General features: G+C 42.5%; 1 protein-coding gene across 6 annotated transcripts in view; it reads left to right on the plus strand.

Moving 5' to 3' along the window:
* The first annotated feature begins 2,876 nt into the window (after positions 1 to 2,876).
* NAV2 (neuron navigator 2) overlaps positions 2,877 to 19,619 on the plus strand; it is a 381,846-nt gene continuing 365,103 nt past the window's right edge. For 4 of the 6 annotated variants that reach the window (XM_085579845.1, XM_085579846.1, XM_085579848.1 and 1 more), the window contains exon 1: positions 2,877 to 3,458. In XM_085579845.1, the coding sequence (XP_085435971.1) occupies positions 2,892 to 3,458 (567 nt within the window). In that variant the 5' untranslated portion in view covers positions 2,877 to 2,891. Of the gene's footprint in view, positions 3,459 to 6,487; positions 7,102 to 19,619 lie in introns of all 6 variants that reach the window. The other 2 variants (XM_085579850.1, XM_085579853.1) reach the window with 1 other exon arrangement.

Consider the following 19,619-nt stretch of genomic DNA (forward strand, 5'->3'; position numbering starts at 1 on the left):
TGCAGAGGAAGCCTCATATTTCTAAATGCTCATGGCAAAGCGTGGGTTTATGGCATCATGACTTCCACAGCACTGAAGAAGCCTTGTATTGCAATGGTGATTAAAATGCATCGGGCCAGGTCCTGCTGTCCATGCTGAGATTGCAGCTCCAAAGCATGGCCAGTGTCAGTGTGCACCCAGGCACTGAGGCCTGGCTGCCTCTGAGCTCCAGCCAAGAGGAAGGGCTTCTTCAGCAAACATCTATAGAACTGCTGGGTGAAGGCAGTCTTTGATTTAACACATTTACAGTGCGTGGCTGGCATTTAGACTTTAGCCTGTGGGAGCCTGGTGTGCTTCCACAGAACCCAGGGTGGGCTTAGATGAATCAAAGCTGGCAAATTCAGGAGTCCCGAGTCCCAGGCTGCTGCTCCCATCCCACAATCTTTTCCTTTCTGTGAAAATACTAAGTGGCTTTTTCATAGGAATTGTACTGGGATTTAACTGACATTATCCCTGGACTAAAAGTGGGCATTTAAAGTGCTTTGTTGCTGATTTTTAACAGGACAATGACTATTACCTTTGGTTATGTATGGACTCTTAAATAAGAGAATTATTTCTGTGTTAATGTCCAATGAGAACTTGGACTTTGATCATTATCTTTTTAGAGTCCAAGGCTGTAACTGTATACATGATTACTTTTACCTATCTAACATCAAAAGGAGAAGAACCAACAAGAGCAGGAAGAGCTTGTGGTTAAGATGCTGATTCAGTTGTGATCTTGGCAGATTCTCCTCATCAGCTCTGTGCCATAGCTTTCTGCTTCTAAAACAGAGATTAAAATCCTGATATTTTTTTTCTCTTGCCTTTTGTCTAAATTGCAATTCCCCAACTGTAAGCATTGGGGAGGGTGCATATGTGCAACACCTTTTACACTAGTGCTTCTTATTACAACTATAACATTTAATCAATAAAAATAAGCCTTGTGCTTCTTTGATTAATGAAATGCTGAATATCTTGCTAGTCTGAGCCAGAGAGGAACATGTATTTCAGATGACCTTTAACTGGAAAGAGTGGGAGATCACTGTCCTTGCTTTCAGTTGCGGAGCATGAAGCCAGTAATGCAAATTTTTAGGCTCTTGGCATGCAAATTAACAAAAGAGGTGGCAGTACACACATCTTTTCAAAGCTCAAAGCATCACATGTGCACAGAAAAAAAAAAAAGGTTACACTTCTGTAGTTCTCTACAGTCAAGCATTATTTCAAAGAGAAAATCCATCACTTTGAAGAATTTACAGAAGAAAACCTCCACAGCTACTAAAGCTGCAGGCAAGCGAGTGAATGCAACTGCTGAGAAAAATAAATAAGGGCCTTTACAGCAGTCCTGTTGAATTGAAATTTTCCTTTATCACAGACTAGGCTGTTCTAATCTTCTTTTCTACCTCTAGCCACATATTTTAAAATAAGATTTTTCTAAATATAAAAATGTTACAGTAGAAGCAGAGTTTCTAAGTAATGTATTATAAACCATCTCTTACCATACTAAAATACCACCTGAACTTGCCAAAGAACCAGTTTGGCTTAATTTCTCATTCCTGTTGTCCACACGAGAAATGAAAAAAATGTCAGTGGGTCACACACTGACAGAAACATCATCTTCCACAGGAGCTGGCAGTCAGCAAGTTCCTTAAAATGCTTAAAAAGGCCTTGGAACACAGGCCAGACAGTCACAGCAAAAAAGCTTTCTGCAAGACACATTGTCCCCAAAGGTCCCAAGAGCCACAGCAGCCCAAGAGCACAAAAAAAGATGTTTGTGACATCTTGTTTTTCCAGGTAAGCTTAAAGAAAACCTTAGGCAACCTAAGTTCATAGGTTACTTTTTACAGAGGCCACATATTTTGACATTTAAAGTACAGAATTAAGGAAATGCTCTAAATGAGATGAAAATTTCATTTACTGGTAGATGTACCAAATACTAGCCTGAAAACTCTGATGAATCAAGCTTTAAGGATAAAGCTAAAAGAAGGGCAAGACTATAGCCATAACTTTATTTGGGGTTGAATTAAATTTTCTCTGCTCAGGAATGAGGTGCCACAGAAGGAGTCACACACAGGACAACCTAGCAAGCGTGGCGAGAAAATGAGGAAAATGCCTTGAAAAGCTGTGCTGGTAATATTCCTAGCTGGGATAGGAAGGGTGAAAGCTGGTGATGCTTCTGAATATATGCTCCCATGGAACAGGGACCACTCCTCTACTTGCTAATGTCTGGTGGAGGGTGGATGGCAGGAGCCACCCTTGGTTCCTTGGGCTGTGGTCAGGTGGTGAAGCGTGACCTGCTGATTGCCCTCAGAAATCAGCAATCCCTCAACATTACCCTACTTCTGTGGCCTCCAGCCAGCCCAGACTTGGACAGTAACATTCTGCTCAGAACAGTATGTTACAGCACTCCCACTAAAAGAGATGCATTGCAATTTGGGGCCAAATCTTTCGATATAAATCCCCCTTTATTTCGCATCTGTGATAATACTTGCTAGCACTCCTTTTGCTCCCCCACAGAAGATGCGTGGGCCAGGCAGGGTGACCAAGGCTGCTGGGCCAGAAAATCGAGTTGGACCAAAGACTGTTTCTGCTGAACCTTCTGGAGTGCAGCTACTTGTAATTTCCAGAACTGGTGTTGAACTTCCTAAGCGGCTCTGCGAGGAGTGAATTTACACCCAGCTTGGCTTATTAGCTCTGGCTTGTTAAAGCCTGCGAGGCTCCGGAGCAGCTGGCCCAGCTCCAAGCAACGCAAGGTCTGCACTAACGAGAGGGCGATAACCGCGTTTACATTAGTTTTTTTTTAATACAGACTTAATCGAGACACGCTTGGTACCAACAACACATTGCATTGATAGTGCTGTGCGACCAACACAGCCATGCGGTATCCCTTGGGTGGCGTGCCCCGGACCTGTGAGCCCGCGGTCCTGCAGCGATGCCAAGGCACGGGCACGGGATGCGGGACAGCGGGCTGGGCTGGGCAGACGAGGGACACGCCACGCTCTGTCCAAAAGCCTGTCGCAGCGCTCTGCTGGCGACACTGCGGCCCCGAGGGTATCTTTGGGCAGGTGACACGGCAGAGCCGAAGGGGCAGGTGGCGGGGGGTGGCGGCCGCTGCCTGCCGCCGCCCCTCACGGCCGCTCCCGCCCGGAGCGCGGCTCCCGCCGCCGGCGCCGGCCGCACCCCGGCTGCCATTGGCGTGGCGGCCCCACGTGGGGGCCCCGCGGGGAGGGCGGGAGGGAAGGCGGGAGGGGGCTCGGCCAAGGGCGGGCGCTCGTTGTCCTGGTGACGCCGGAGCGAGTTGTGGTGGCGGCGCGGAGCGGCGACGCTGGAGCCGGAGCCGGGCGTGCAGGGCGGCCCCTTGCCCTGCCCCGGGCGCATGGGCCGCCGGCCCGCGGGAGCAGCAGCGCGCAGAGCCGCCCGCCCCGCCGCGGCGGCCCCGGCAGGTACCGGCGGACGCGGGGAGCCCGGCCCGGCGCGCAGGAGGGATGCGAAAGTTTGTCCGGCTCCGGCGGCGGCAGGGACGCGGCCACGGGCGGGCGGAGCCCCGCGCCCCGCCGGCGATCCCTGCCCGCCGGGGAGCGGCTCGGGGCGGGAGCGGCTCCCGGGGGACTGTGCCCCATCCGCGGCGCGGCTCGGCGGGGCCGGCACCGCCAGGCTCGCTGCGCTGCGCGGGAGCGGCTCCTCCGCACTCCCTGCGGCGGCGGGGCCGCAACTTGTGCCGGACCCGGCGGTGCCGGACCCGGCGCTGCGGGGCTCGGCGGTGCCGCCCCCGGCGGAGCGGGCTCGGCGGTGCCGCACCCGGCGGAGCGGGCTCGGCGCCGGGGTCGGTCCCTCGGCGCGGGCCGGCGGGGTGGGCGCGGCGGGGCCGGGCGGGTCGCGCTGCCGCTGCCCTCTGCGATGATTTGCGCCTGGCTGCTGGTGTTTCATCGGCCGCCGTGTGCCGGGCAGAGCGGGGCGCGGCTGGGGTGCCCCCAGAGCCGCGGGGTTTTGTCTGGCACCGCTCGCAGGCTGCCCGGCTTCTGCTTCCCGTGTGAAAAAAAGAACTTGTGGATTGGCTTGCTTGCTTGTTCCCGAAACGCGGGCGGTTGCGGGAATTAAAACTCCTGCTGTTGCAAGATTGCTTTACATTTTAATGAGAAAACCCCAGAAAGTTGGGTTAATTTGCGTTACTTTGAATGGAAGGCTGGCGGCCAGGCGGCGTCCTTGAGGATCAGGGTATCCAGCGAGGTATTTCTGAGCGACATTCTGTGCAGGTGGGGACCTATGTGGGACTGTGGGTTGAGGATGGACCCTGGTAGAACATACTCATTTGGAGCCCTAATGGCTTAAATTTAAGAATATCAACTCACCTGTGTTTCATTGAGACTGTTAATGGCTTTAAGCCATGTCAGGTGTGGGCTCTGAGCTCTTAGAGCTGTTGATTCAGTGTTTATTCAGGGAGGATGTTCAGTCGTAGGCCAGCTCGACGACGTAGTCAAGGGCTCAGCCAGGGGCTTTGGATGTTGCTGTGATGGGAGTAAAGGGTACGACGGGTTTTTGGTTACTTGGGTTTGGTTTTTTTTTTTGTTGGTTTCAGTGTCTCTGGCTATGTGGTGATTGCCCCAACAAACCTTACCTTTTTTTCTTCTTGAAGTTTTTGTTTTGTATTTAATGCCAATTAATTGGAATTAAATTTGTTAATAAACCCATTTCCACAGTGAAATATACACACAGATTAAAAAGTGAAACTTAGTTTTACTGGAGGTAGTAAGAATAGAATTAAGCTTGAGATTCAAAAATGTTTTGGTTTGTGGCTGACTTGAAATGGTTCTTTAAGCCTCAGGATGCTTTTTTTTCCCTCCTGTTAATATATATATATATTTTAATATATGAAGCTTAATGTGGCTAACTTGGGCAGTGACACTAAATAAACCTAAAACACATGGTCTTAGGTTGCAGGCATGTACTAAGTACTACATACAAATAGATCCTCACGTCTTTCCATTATGATTAAAGCTGGAACATTGAATGCACAGGAACTTCCAGAGACTGCACTTTTTCTTCTTCATTTTTTTTTTTTTTTCCTAGTTGAGGGGACCTTCCATGTTGTCCTTAGTTGCACTGGTTATGTCATGCTATTCCAGCATGGCATTACACGATGTGACTGATGCAGTCTCATGTGTCACATCACAGTGAAATCACTGGAGGGGAAAAGTTTTCCTCAGTGAGACTTAAGGATATTTATAAAATTTGGGCTTTTTTTGCTTGTGATATTTGTTGCTAAGGTCAGAGGCCATGTATTGCCTTTGAGGTACCTGTCTGATTTCTGTGGCTATTGGCAGGTTTGAGAACACAGATCAGGAGGAGATTCTGGTTTAAAATAGAATTGGAAACCTCCCGTTTCTCTGTAAAACGGATTAGATGTGTTTTTAGATTATTTTCAAATGGCAAAGCAATCAGCTGTGTTCCTTCCTGGGCTCTTTAGAAGAAAAACTGGCTTAATGACCTACTGCCTCATGGCGAGGAGCAGTGAGAGGCAAGAGCAGTACTTCTACCTGTTGTCTTGTCAAGATCTTTACCTTGGCATAACAAGGGAGGTCAGCATGCAGAACAAGCATTTCCACTGTGCTGTGAGAAATCTATTTTTTATGCTGTTTATCCTTCAGTGGTGGGAGAGTGATGATGTTTTTATTTATTAGTTCCTTTGCTACATAGGACACAGGTTTGGATGTTTTGGTGCTTACCAGGCTTGTAACAACATGCAGCTAAATATGTGCTCTTTATATCATGTTTAGCTAAGGTGGCTGAAATTGATTGAATGTTTAGCCTTTTCAGTATGGAATTCAGTGTAGTAAATGTGTTTTTCCTGGTGCCTGTATATTGAAGAATGCTGCTATTGATCCCACCTTACAAATTAACCCAGGAGACTCTTTGTCTCTTGTAGTAAACTTGCGCTTCTCAGTACAAAAAGAACAGCATTTTAAGCTGGTTGACCTGTTAAGCTGCGATTTCAGGCTCTGCTCAGCTTTCTTTCCCAAGTAATAATAGAATCTGTTTGTTGCTGCTTTATCATACTCACGATTTTGGGAGGTGGCACTCATTAACTTTACAGACTGTGGAGAAAGATCCTTGGGTAGGAGACCCCAGAAGAATAATGGATTTGACTTTAGGTCTGGGACTCTGAACCCTGAAAAGCTGAGTTTTGAGTTGATGCTTGAGAGGCTTCAGTCAGTGTTGTTGCAGTGGGTTCAGCTCCCATGTACAGTATTGTCATTCTGGGCTGGTTTTGTGCAAGACGCCCCAAAGGCAAGGTAACACTCTAAACAGGCATCAAAGCATTTTGAGTAGCTTGGACGAGGAGTGTAGCATGTTCAAAACACGTAATTATTGTATCAGTTCTGACTTGCAGCTCTTGGTGGTGGACAAAGAACATCAGTAGCTGTGTTTTCTTTCAAGCTGGTAAAAACTGCTATTTTTTCCCTCCCTCTTTTAGGTATTTGTTTGAATACATAGAGGAAGATGACAAGTGTGCATGGATGATTTTACGTAATTAACACCTGCTAGATTTGCAAAAGGCAGTTATCACTGCGAAGCGTTTACATTGATTTATGGGAGGAAGGCGGCCCATGAGAGGGATGCTGATAATATCAACACAGTGGATTAAATTCACGTTTACACCTTTATTGACTTATAAATTATCTGTGCCAGGAATGCGCTGAAAAGGCTGCTGATGGAGCAGTAATGTGGCACAAACCACCGGGTTTGGATTCAGCTCTGCCATCATTCTGTAAGGCACTTACATGGAAACCTTCATCTGAGCTACTCTAGGATACAGAGGCGCACAGAATGGCTGCTTGTTAGGATAATGAGCAGTGATGGCAAACAGGAATTTGGAAGAATGATAAAAGACAATGGACGAGGTTTGAAGGAATTGTCTTGCCTTTTTTTAAATTATTTTTAGATTTTTGTTGTTTATACTATGGATTTTTAGAGAAAGCTTGAAGAGGCTGCAAGAGTCTTTGTAGCAGGGAAATGGAATCTGGCTCTGAATCCAGCCAACATCAGAAAAGAAAGATTGTGACACATGGACTGGAAGATCAAAAAAGGGTAAGTGACAAAAGGTGGGAACACTTTCTGCTTAAATTACTGAAGGAGATGCAAGTGGCAGAATAGTTCCACATAATGCTTTTATCACTTGCACTTGCTGCTTGCTTTGCTCAGCCAGCTGTAGATCTCTTCACTATGTTTTAGTAAATGTTTGTCTTTCTCTTCTTCCAATCTATGGAGCAGAGAGCTGAGAGAAGGGGAAATTATGATATGAGTGAAAGATTGAAACAATCTCTAGAATTTTGACTGGTTGTTGATGAAGAGACATACAGTGCAAATGAAGTATACTGGCACTTACTGAGTCTGGTTAGGGTATTGATTTGTTATAAGTTTAGCTTCTTTTTTTCCTGTTGATATCATTAGTGGAGAGGTTAGAAAAATGCTTTGTTGATGTTTGGTGTTTTCATTTGCTGAGAATACTGTGCACTTGTCAGTGTCCTTGTCCTGGTGGAACTGTTTGCATTTTGCTGTAGTTGCCAGATGTAATTTTGGCTTGAATCAAAATGTACAGTGGAACGTGCTTAATGCCAGATGTTGCCCCTTATTTTGCACAAGTGCTTTGTGGCAGCTCTGTGTGTCAGGGTGATGTTGAGTTATCCCATCCTAATGGGTTGGTGCACTAAATTGACCTAAGTGCAGTCCTTGTCTCAGACAAAACTGTAGCTTGTGAAGAGCTGGGATTCCAAAGTTGTTTTGTTGGTGCCAGTCAAGCACACTACAACTTGACACGTTTCTGCTGTATAAATCATTGATGTTGTCCTCCATGCAGAGTTGATGGGGAATAGAAAATGCCATGTTCAGCTCTGTGTGGAGAGCTCCTTTCCCCTGTATGATTTTTATTTCAGTTGAAAACTGAGCTTGAAAAAAAAAAATGACCGTCAGCTATTATTTTGCTGCTCAACAGCACTGTCTAATTTCAGGGAGAAGGAGGTTTGTGTCACAGTTTCATCAGGTCTGCTGAAGAATAAAAGTGGTTTCTCTGTCACCCCATTAGAAATCTAAGCAGCCTGGAAAACTTTCAGAAATTGGATAAAATGCAGCTGCTTGCTTGGAGAGAAATGGCATTTGGGGAACAAAATAAAACTCCTGAATGTATCTTAATTGCACCAAGCATAATCTATTAACTGACAAGCTGCCAAGGTCTTCCTTCTACTTTTTTCGAGGAAGCATTTTGGGACTCAAGTAAATCAATAAGGGTTGAAACAAAATCTGTCTATTGACTTAATTTCTGGAGGCTGCTAGAACACTTCTCCTCCCCCTTCTGAAGTGTACAACATTATCCTGCATTTGGGGTGTGATGGGAAAAATGTTTGTGACCCGTGACACCGAAGTATGCTGTAATTGTTTTGATGCACCAAAATTAATATGCAATTATGTCTGTCTCTCCTTGCTGATAGGTATGGGAGCCTACATCTCCCATCTGCTCCTGGCTCTGGGTGTTTGGTGCACATGTAGCATGGGGCCTCTGAATGTATAATATAACCCCAAGTGAGGCTCAGTGGCAGCTGGGATAACATCAATTGGTCATGCTTTGCTGACATTCATTTTAACTTGAACTCTAGCCGTCATGGAGATTATTAAATTTATAATGATATATGTAAGATCCATTTTAATGACTCTGCATGCTTGGGTGATCTCTCTCCTTTCTGTTTGCAAAACAAGTCTTTAAATAGAGTATTACATTTCATTTCCTATAGAATTTTTCAGGGAAAGGTTACTGATGAGAGCTTTGCTTAGACTTCTGCTTACTGGGAAAAATCATTTTGGAATAATTATTGTAAATGCAGGTGAACCCAATGGGAAGAAATGATGATGTCTGACTCCAGTTCAGAAGGCTGAATGATTTCTTTATTTTAACTATACTATAATACATTAATATACTATTTAAAGGAGATACTAAAACTACAAATCTACTTTTTCTAACTTCCATAACTAACTCACAACTTGTGACCCTCTTGAGAGCCCAGCCCCAGGTGGGTTGGATTGGCCATCAGGCTCAAACAATCCTCACCTGAATCCAATTAAACAATCATCCCAGGTAAGCAATTCTCCAAACACATTTCACATGGGCAAAAAACAAGTAGCAGATATAGAAATTGCTTTTTCTTTCTTCTCTCTGTGCTCCCCTATGAAAAAATCTTGAGAGAAGAATGTGCCTGCCATAGATAATAATAATAATGTTGATACAACTCAGTTGTTATTATGGAGCTGAATGGTACTGTGAACTTTAGTGTTTCTAAGCTTAAAGTTCTTAGATTTCTGATAGGGAAAGGTGTATGTGTGATCAAAGGCCATTAAAATTAATCATCAATAGACACTTTGTTTTTGAAAATGAGGCTTGTGCTGGAAGAAATAAGACCAAGCTCATATTTAATCAGGTGAGTGCATTATCCTTTTTATCACCATATATTTTATGGACATAAAGGCAGCCACTGTTCAGTGTTTTTGAAGCAGTAAGAGATCTGTCTGTGTATGTGCACCCCTTGATGATGGATCTGACTTGTCTTTCTCAAGTAGAATATAGGACACTATGTCTGCATTTGTGGTGTAGAAATAAAGCTGAGTTTCCTGTTTGTTTTTTGCTTTTAAGTGTATTTTTAAGTATCAACTTAGTAGCTATATTGATTAAAGCAAGACAAGATTTACTATTTGTGCTTGTTTTATAGAGGGATGGGGTTTTGCTTTTTATGTGTTGACTGATGCTTCAAGAACTCAAAACTGGGCTGCCTCTGACCTTGCTGAAATCAGCCAGAGCAGGTTCTTTTCACTCATCACAGCTTCTCAGGCTGACTTTAAAAGGATTCATATTAATCTTTGGCATAGCAATTCAGACATCTACATATCTTAAGTTGGCTCTAGTGGGAATTACATAGCTAAATTCCATGTAACTGGTAATGTACAAGTGAAGAATTTGAACAGGTTTAACAACCGTGTAAGCTGACCATCTGAAGGTAGCAGGATTACCAGCATGAATACTAATGTGAATAGTGAGCAGGCTTTATGCCAGGATATGACCTTGGCAACGGAGTCTTTAAATACAAGAGTAATATAAGTGATGCTATAGACCTTTTGTCTGTAAAGTTTGTGTGTAGAGTATTGTTTTGGTATAAAATGGATGATCGCTCGTGAGCAGTGAATTCAGATATTTCTTTTTTTTCTTTGAAGAAGAGATTTAAGGTAAAAACTGCTGCTAAAATAATCTAGTTAGGTACATTTTCATGTCCTGTGTTATGAAAAATTTAGTGCTGCCCTGTGTTCTGATTAAATGCATTTTCTTCTGATGATTGAATGAAATATTTCTTTGGTTGATTTCCATCCTTCATTCCTCCTTCTTCTCGACTTTTCATTCAGGTCCATAGCTCTAAGTTACTGGGACATCCTAAAGAAATGTGTGTGTTCAATAGTGACAGAAGTGTCTTCTGCTCTGCCTGAGTGAACCCTCTTTGACTGAATGACGAGTAAAATGGAATTGTGAAATGCATTCAGACTCTGGAAGGATTGCTATAAATGTGTATTTTATGCTTAGATGTTCTCTCTGGTCTTAACTAAACAATTGTCTCTGCCTGTGTTGTGATTTTAATGTTTTTATTAGAGATTTATTTGCTCTTATCTGGTGTACTGGGCTGGTCTGTTTTAGGAAGGACTGTGTTTTGTTGTCAGCAGCACAGAAAGTAGCATGGTAGTAGTGCACCTCACTGGCTTATTAGGTGGTAGATTGCTTTTGTGTGTGGGTTAAGGGGCATTTTTGGCTTTGATTGTAAAAAAATTGTCGCCCTGGACTTTAAAATATCAGTTCAAGCTTTCTGGGCATGCTGCCACAGAGGCAGAGTGCATCCTAGTATTGTTTTTCCCCCTTTTGCTACTTGATAGTAAACATCCTCAGCTCTTTTTCTTTAATTATTTTTAGTTTGAATGAAGAACGTGTGAGCTGCAGTTTTACAGTGTTACAAGCTGACTAACACTGTTTTCAGGGGGTGTCTTTTTATCTTGACTTGTTTGTGTTGGAGCAGTCGTTGTGATACCCGTGACTGAAGCCATATGCTTTAGCTTTCTCCTGGGTTTGTGTTTTTCCTGCCTTATTATTGATGAACTTCCCATTTGCTTGAGGATGCTCTGCTGCTACCTTTATATCAAAGTCAATTTAAAGAGCATAAGTAGTCTCACATGTATTGACCTGCTTATACTGAGGTCTTGTGTTGTTTAAAGCAGGGTAATGGTGGCTGAGTACTGTGTTTATTAGCAGAATTTTGTGCTGAAACATTAATGCAGTTGGGTGCTGTGCTGCTGAGCCAGTGTGGAAGCACTCAAGTGTAACCACTTATAAATTGCAGCAAGACTTGGCTTATGAAATTACAGCAAGCTGTGTTGTGGTGTTTTGATAATTTAACTAACTGGGTTTTTATGGAAATACACATGCAATAAAAATTCACTGAGTGGGAGAACTGAGAAAATGTCAGCTTCTCCTTCATTTTTCAGATATTTAAAACCTTCTGTATACATAACAATCTCTGTAGAATTTTATTTTGTGACCGGGTTTTATATTTTTATTACAGTAATTAAGATTGTTAATAAATTTACTTTAAACATTATAATCACAGAATCAATTTTGGGAGATTTTAATTACATGGATGTGCCTTGGTGGTTTGTCCAGGGCTTGGCTTCTGCTTTAAAGTCGTAACTTTCTTAAAGATGCTTCTGTAACCCTTTTTGTGGGTGTGTTGTCTGTGACAATTTTAAACCACTCTTCACTGAGAAATTGGCTCAAAGAAACAGGTGGTTGTGTTTATTTTAGTGATGCAGATTTTCACCTTAATGGTGAAAAGGTATTTTGTTCTTCTATTTTATCTGGAACTTCTTTCTACAATGGTTTTAACGAGACAGTCACAGGAGCGTGATTTGGTATTGCCAGCCCTCTCCCAGTCAGACCCTGGTCATGAAGAAATTTTCCATATTGTCAAAAATGTTATATAACATAAACAAAGGATCTTGCTTATTCAGCTGATGTCTCTTGTAATGTTTGTCTGGTTAAAGGAATTTGTGAACTTTTTAAGATTCAAGGGTGATTTTTCTCTGACTTATACAAGTTTATGTTAGTCTGTGATACAAAGGATCTGTGGTGATGTCAACCAAAGATTAGACTGCAATTTCATGTGGACTTTTGAGAGCTCTGTGGCACAGTCTCCACTAGAACTGACTTGTGTAATTCTGTCAGTCTTTCATCTCTTTGCCCTGACCATTCCCCATGTCTGTGTTAACTGTACAGTGAAAAAAAACTCCTGTGTGATTTCTTGAGGTCTTAGGCTTGGCCACATTTTTGAGCTTTACCTCTGTTTTGTGAAGTGAGTGAACCATATGTGGCACAGGTACATATGCTATTTCTCTTTCTCATACCAAGTGAAGTTCATTATCTCGAAAATAACCTATCTGAGGCATTTCAGCTGAAGTTCCAAGAATGTGGAAGAAATACCCATGTGCAAGCAGGTGGCTTAAGCCATGCAAGACAATCATGGCTTTCCACACGAACTATGGCTTAAAGCCTCTCTGGGAGGGAGGGGATGAAGTTGGTCAGATGAAACCAAGGAGCTGACTGAGATGCATAAACAACTGCTGCTGATGCTGTGGCTCTGAAGCGATGGGAGAAATGTGAATGAAACATTATGTTACAAGGATAGGACTCCGGAAATCTCAGTGGGAAACATCTGTGACACCTTTTGCAAATTTGCTGATGGCACTCTGAGCAGGATGCCCAGTTTTGGATCTCTGTTTTAACCAAAAATAGACGATAAGAGTGATTTAGAATATGCTTGGGGGAGCCTGGTATCTGCCTTTCCCCACATGAACAAAAAGCAGAACAATTATTCTTGAGGGTTTATTCCAAAGTTCTGGCACACATGCCTCTGAAGATGCTTGCTTGGTAGGCAGATTACACAGCAGATAAGTGCAGATGCTGTTGTTAATAGAAGAGTACAAAATCAGGCAGAAATGATTTCTGTTTGCTGAAATTGTTGTGAACAGTATGGAAGGGTTGGGTATTTCCAGTCTGAAAGAAGTGAGGATCAGTGCTGATGAGGAGCCTGGAAGAACTTCCCTGCTTCCATTTGTGTGTGTCTACACAGCATGTAGTTTTAATCTGTCTTTCCCCGCCCCATTCTCTGGTGGTGGATTAAGACCACACTGGTGTGATCTGCTCATTCAAATCCTACAGCAGTGTCTGGTGTGCTGTACTGCCAGTGGCACTGATCAATAGCTGATCTTTCAGAGCTGGACACAAACCCAGCAATATGATGATGCATCAGCTGCTTGCCTTGTGTGCAGGAAAGAAATCCAGCCCTTCTTCCAGCTGCTGCTACTGACAACAGGCTTTAAAACCCTAAGGCATTGTGTATGATTATTGTTCTTATCTTGGATGACTATGAGTATTAATGGTCATAAATTAGCTGGGATATTTCCAAATTTTGCCTGGCATCTTGATTCTGTGGAAAATCTGCAGTCTGGGGTGGATTATATATTCTGTCTCCTCTAGCTGGCTTTAGGGTGCCTTGTCTGGGGCCCTTGTGAGTGTGGGTTAAAGAGTGAAAGCTGGACATGATGCTGTAGCTGTGGCTCAGTGCATTAGTAAGCCTCTTACTCCAGTTTTCCACATCCTGTGGTATAAAGGAAGATTTTATATTTCAGATCCTAATGGCTTCATCAATCTAATTTCAAAGGTAATGAAACCAAAAGGCTCAAGCAGTAAATACAGATAAGTGCTATGTAGTATATAGGGTGTATTCTTTGGATTATAAGATAACTTTATTTTGAAACAAGTGATCTTCTGATATTAAAAAGGGTTGTAGGATTCTAAAGAGAACTCTCTGCTTAGTAAAAAAAATTCTTCTGTTACTAGTTGGATTGTAAGAAAAATTACCCCCAATACCAGAGTCTTTCTGGAAATGCTTCTGCAGCTGTGAAATGCACTTTGTCTCTCATTTCCTTCTTTCACAGGGGTTTAGCAGAAGTTGCTGCATTTCCCTCATTCTTTCTGAGATTAAGATGTAGCAAACCTTTGTTTTCTGTGCCATAGGATGCACTGCTTCAGGAGCCAGCCCACTTCCCAGCCCTTACACACGAGAAAAATCCAATGTGTCTGTTGTGTCACATGACTCAGTGTTGTGGGAATCATTAAAATTAGAGGTTTTTAGGAAACCGAGGCACATTCCTCAGCAGTCCCATCCCGTTTGTGATTTTTGTGTGTTGCAAAAATTAATTCTATGTCCTGTGCATTTCATAGGACAGGTGTCTCTGTTACATAAAAGGTACAAGAAGGTAAACACTAGAGGTTGTGTTTTTAATTATTTTTGTAAAGCAAGTGTGACTTTCAGATAATACACATTCTAACTCATTAGCGTGTAGTTTCCTGCACACCTCCTTAGAAAAATGTTCATTATTATGCAAATAGCTACCCTCTGGCTTTGAAGTAATTGTCACTTGGAATAATGTGTGGGCCATGGAATAAAATACTTCAAAACCTAAATAGCTGGGAAGTTCAGATTGAACAGTCAGACATTGCCTCTTGTTATGTCTGTGCCTGGAAGCAAATTTGGTATCCCTGAGGTCTGCTATCTATTGTGATATTCTTGGTGAAAGGAGTGGTAGGAAAGGGAATGGGGAAAAGGAGGAAGGAGTGTACAGGAAATAGTCTCCATGATAATTCAGACTTCCTTACTAATTTTAGGGTGTATTACAAAGCTTGGAGTCTTCCAGACTCAAGGGTCTTCCACAAAGGGAGGCATTAGAGAGAGACAGACATGCATTTGTCAGTATTTATTTTTAGGCACTCAGTGTTAGGGGTTTTTCTGGTTGATTATAGTCTAGTTTGACAGATGTGGTATAGATTTATTTATGTTTGCACTCTGCAGCAATTCATAACTTTAAGAAGGATAGATTAGTGACAGTTTCCAGTAGCAGCAAAGCTTTAACCAAGAAATTAGGTTTCTCTGTTAAGGTGTAGATCTAGTACAACAGACAACTTTAAGCATATTTACTGGTGCAGTGCAGATGAACAAATTCTTGGTGAGTGTTACAAATGTGTATTACTTAGGTATTCCTGCTTGAAAAGCATCATGTGTCTGTGTTTGCATTCACATTCACGTGTTACTTTCAAAGGAATGTTAAGAGGAATACTTAAAATGTAACAGAACCTGGAAGGAAAAGAGGTGTTACAGATGAAAATGGATATTTTCTTCTAAAATTATTTAAGGTCATATTGGTCTAACTCTAAAATAACTGGTAGAAGGCTGCTGGACTAAGTGAACTTATTCTCCAAGCTGAATTCCCTTTGCAATGCAGTACCTTATTATTGTTTTCTAGATCAAGTCGGAATTTCCCTGTGCAGGGGAAGACTTGAAGGGATAATACATCTGAGTTTCTTGACTTTCGTTGCACAAACCCTTTTGCCAGTCAGTGCACTCTGTTTCTGCTCTTTATCTGGCAATGCAGGGTAACCCAGGGGAAGGATGTGCCAGTGACCCATGGTCTCTGTGCTCAGCATCATGGGGAGATGGAGCCAGAGCAGGTACCTCAATGTTTCTCCAACTGCTCAGGAGTCTGCTGCAGCTCCTGATGGGAACCAAACCCATTTTTGTGAGACTGAGAGATTCCTGCAACATTCCCATGGAAGTAAAAGGCAGTGAGAGGGTAATTTTTTTGGTAGAGTGAAAAAAAATCTTGCCCTTTTTGTGGTAGAATTATAAAAATCCCTTCTTTGCAGAAGACTGACATTCATCCTTTAGAAAGGAATTGTCTGGCTTACAAATTAGCTTGTTCTTCCAGCATTAGGGAAAAAATAGCATGGTATTGAAGACTGATTCCTTTTCTTACTAACAGATTATGATGCGTGGATGTCTCTTGAGGCTATCACACATTGATAGTAATAAATATGTAGTCAGACTTGTGTAGCTATTTTTCAAGTATTCTGCACTAAAAAAAGGAGTTGTGTTCAAGGGAGCTGAGGGGCAAGAGAGTAGCTTCTGACATCTGATAACAGTTGAGAAATCGATAGAGACAAGGTAAGCTTGTTATGAAAAATGTCGCTTATAGGTGGAAAATGAGAATTCTATGTGCTGCAAGCATTTAGCTTGCAGTTTATTTTCTAAAGTCTTTCAGTTCTTCATTGTGATGACAGCAGTGACTATCAGATCCTCAGTAACTTGGAGGATTTGTTTTGGATAAACAACATACATCCGATATGACTACTCCAAAAATGTAACAAGGCAGATGGAATTGCCTGTGTTATTTCACTGTCTCTCCCTGAAGTCTCCTAATTCAGATGCCTTGTTTTCTTCATTGATATTTGCTGTATCGTGTCAAACAAGGTAATGAATTTTTAAAATGTCGTCAACTTAGTACTGTGATACTCAAATTTTTTAAGTAAATCCTGTGAATGCAGTAGGAATGATGGTGGTTAGAAACTGGAGAGATCAAAGAATTGCAAGGCTTAGGGTAAGTAAAGTTGGATTGTATTAAAATTTTTTTGTGATATGAGCATGAACTGGACCTCAGTTGTTCTGTTATTGCTCCATTGGTTCACAATATGAATATTAAACTGATCAAACAAAAACTAGATGGTGCTAATTCCATTACTGAAAGTGTGCCCTTCCCATATCAACCTTGATCAAAATAAACATATTAGAAATGAATGAAAGTTACATCAGCCATCTCTTAATTGCATAATGTTTGAGCTTTAATGTTATTTAGGCTGATAGCTCACATTCTGTGAATGAAAAGACCACCACAAAACACCAGAAGAGATCTTCATTTCAAACATGTAATTTTTGCAAGTTTTAAATACTGCACTCCATTGATGTGAAACTCATATTAATCTTATGTGCTGGGTTCTTGTTGTTGTCTCTTTAATTTGCCTTCCAAACTGGCATAATTTTTATTGATATGCTGACTGCTGGAGCTCAGGCTTGGCAATAGGAGTAGCCTGTCTTCAAACTCCTTTTCCTTTAAGATGCTTAACTAAATGGAATATTAGTTATAGTGTGTATGTGTCAGGGCTGGAATAAAATATTCATAAATATTTATCAGGTGGGGAAAATAAATACATGGATGCATCCTTTTAAAACTAAGATGACATGGTGTGATAGACCAGCTGGCAGAGGATGAAAGGTGAGTGTGGGGGAGATTTTTCACCTTGTGTAAACCATGGAGTAACCTGAATTGCAGCACAGCACATCAAAATGCCTAAATAGATGGAAGCATGTACAGGCAAGGGCCTTTCTGGATAGATAGGCAGATGATTACTTTCCTAAGAGCCTGGAACTTGGAATTGATGGTGGGTGGTCTAATGTCATGCACTGCATTTACAGTGGCTGAGTGTGAAGTCAGTGTGTGTAATGCTGTGACAAAATCACAGTGAGAAAGAAGACACGTACTGTGTGGCATTAGCAGGAAATTCAGGTTTTGTAACATTCATTGTGATCAATAATGGCATAAACACAATGTTTTTAGTCTTCTGTATTCACCTGTCTTTATAGGTAATATATTTTTGGCTTGTGGATGTAGCTGTTGGATTTTTCAATGCATGTAAGCTTCTATCTTCATAGAGGAGAATGCTAGTTTCCAACTGCCAGTTGGAAATAGTTGCAGGAAAGGTGGAGCTCTGTGGTTCAGGAGGGGAGTGTGTGAAGTGCTGAGGTGTGAAAGAAAATCCTCCCTCTCTGGTTCTCTAGGTTGTTTTGGCATGATCTGGGTTGGGAAGTGCTGCAGCTGGGTGCTGATAATTGGCCCAGCCTGGGTATGTTCCAATGGCAAGAAGCATCTCTGGAGCTTTACTAAAATGTTCAACCAAATCTTCATAATCTGAGTGTGTCACATGGGTTGGACTGATGTGTCTGCCCCTGTCCTGCTGCAGCTTCACATTTCAAGGGCTGACTTGTTTGGGTGACCAGTCAGTGCTGCCCTACACAGATGAGAATATCTGAGACACACAGCTCCCACTATTGGATTCCTCTTGGGTTAAGCTATTTTTTTTTTGTGTGTGTTTTTTTTCCCTTTTGGAGTTGGGCATAATTTTCAAATTAATCCAGCTGTCAGCATGGCCTTGTGTGGCTTTTAGGCAGTGTAGCTCCAAGATCTTTGTCTGATCTTTGGGAGAATAGAAAAGTGATGAAGGATGGGAAGCTGGAGGAAAACTGGCTCTTTCTTGCAGTGCTGATTGTTTTTTATTTGGGTTTTTTTGCTGCTGTTAGTAAAACAGAAGTTGGAAATGGATAATCTTGATAAATTATGAGAAATGTCTTTGAGTCTTGCAGGAAAGAATACAAGACACATGGAAAGCAAGTATGATGCAAGCATTCACCTCATATGAGGAAATCTGCTTCAAAATTGAAGTGTCATTATTTCTAAACAATAACAAAAACCCCTGAAACAAACAAAAAAATCCCTCTTGAAAATCACAATACTTTGCAGCCTGTAAATGACTGTACTGCTCCATACATAGTAGTTTTGATTTTTTTACTCTTCCATAGTGGCTTTTCACGTGTGCCTTGAGGTGCAAACAATTCCTGTCTGTACAGAGTTTGGTGTGCTCTGAAAAGAGAACCTGGGCTGAGAGAAATATCCCAGAGAGGCAGAGGTGTGTGTGGAAATGGAGGTGGTCCCTCTCTGGTGCTGCCCTGTGCTCCTGGGGAGCAAGGACAGCTCAAGAGCTTTGTCTGATCTCCATCAGGGGTACATGTTTTTGAAGATGATGAAGCAGTGACTGCTGTCCTCTCCTCCCTGGCATTTCCTCTGCCATAGGGTGATGGAACATGGCTGATAACCCTTCCTCTGCAGTAAAAGCTGGTCACTATCAAGTGCAGAAGGATTTAGGATTAAGATTGTTCCAAGATGTTTTGAATGTGTATAAACAAATCATACGTGCTAATGAGTTTATCTTGCTAGGTATCTTCCGAGTAAACCACTAATTTATTTCATAGATCTCATGATTTTGGATGAGACCATTAAGGTCTCTCATGTCCTGCTTCTTTGGGTTACAGTAGTGGTTCTGATGGCAGTTTCTACAGCAAGCCTTTTCAGCAGGTGTATTTCAAATACTCAGGACAGAGAAAAATGTGTTTTCTTATTTTTCAGCGAATCTTGTGTGGGATGGGGGAGTCTAAGCTGGGGAATGGAGAGAGGAGGACAGAGTCTGTCCTGTCTCAGCCCTGGCAGGTACTGTGTGCCCCAGTCTGTGCTGGTAGATGTGCACCCAGCAGTTCCTCAGGTGCATCTGTTCCTGGGGGCAGGGGGACAGCCCCCATCCCTGACAAACCCCCACAGAGACATCAATGACCCCACAGTGCCAACAGTGCCCCAGAGGGTGCTGTAGCTGCTGCCCCAGCTGGAATTTTGAAGAGAGTGATGTAAAGTCTGTTAGTGTGGTCCTCAGAGGATACAACAGGGGCTAATTGTGTTTCCTTAAAGCCTGCACGTGTTTTTAGCCAACTTTAGGGGTGTCCAGTTATTCCTACCTAATTCATCTGGGAATTTGG

Source organism: Lonchura striata, chromosome 5 (assembly GCF_050655825.1).
Source record: "Lonchura striata isolate lonStrDom1 chromosome 5, ASM5065582v1, whole genome shotgun sequence".
NCBI classification, from domain to species: domain Eukaryota; kingdom Metazoa; phylum Chordata; class Aves; order Passeriformes; family Estrildidae; genus Lonchura; species Lonchura striata.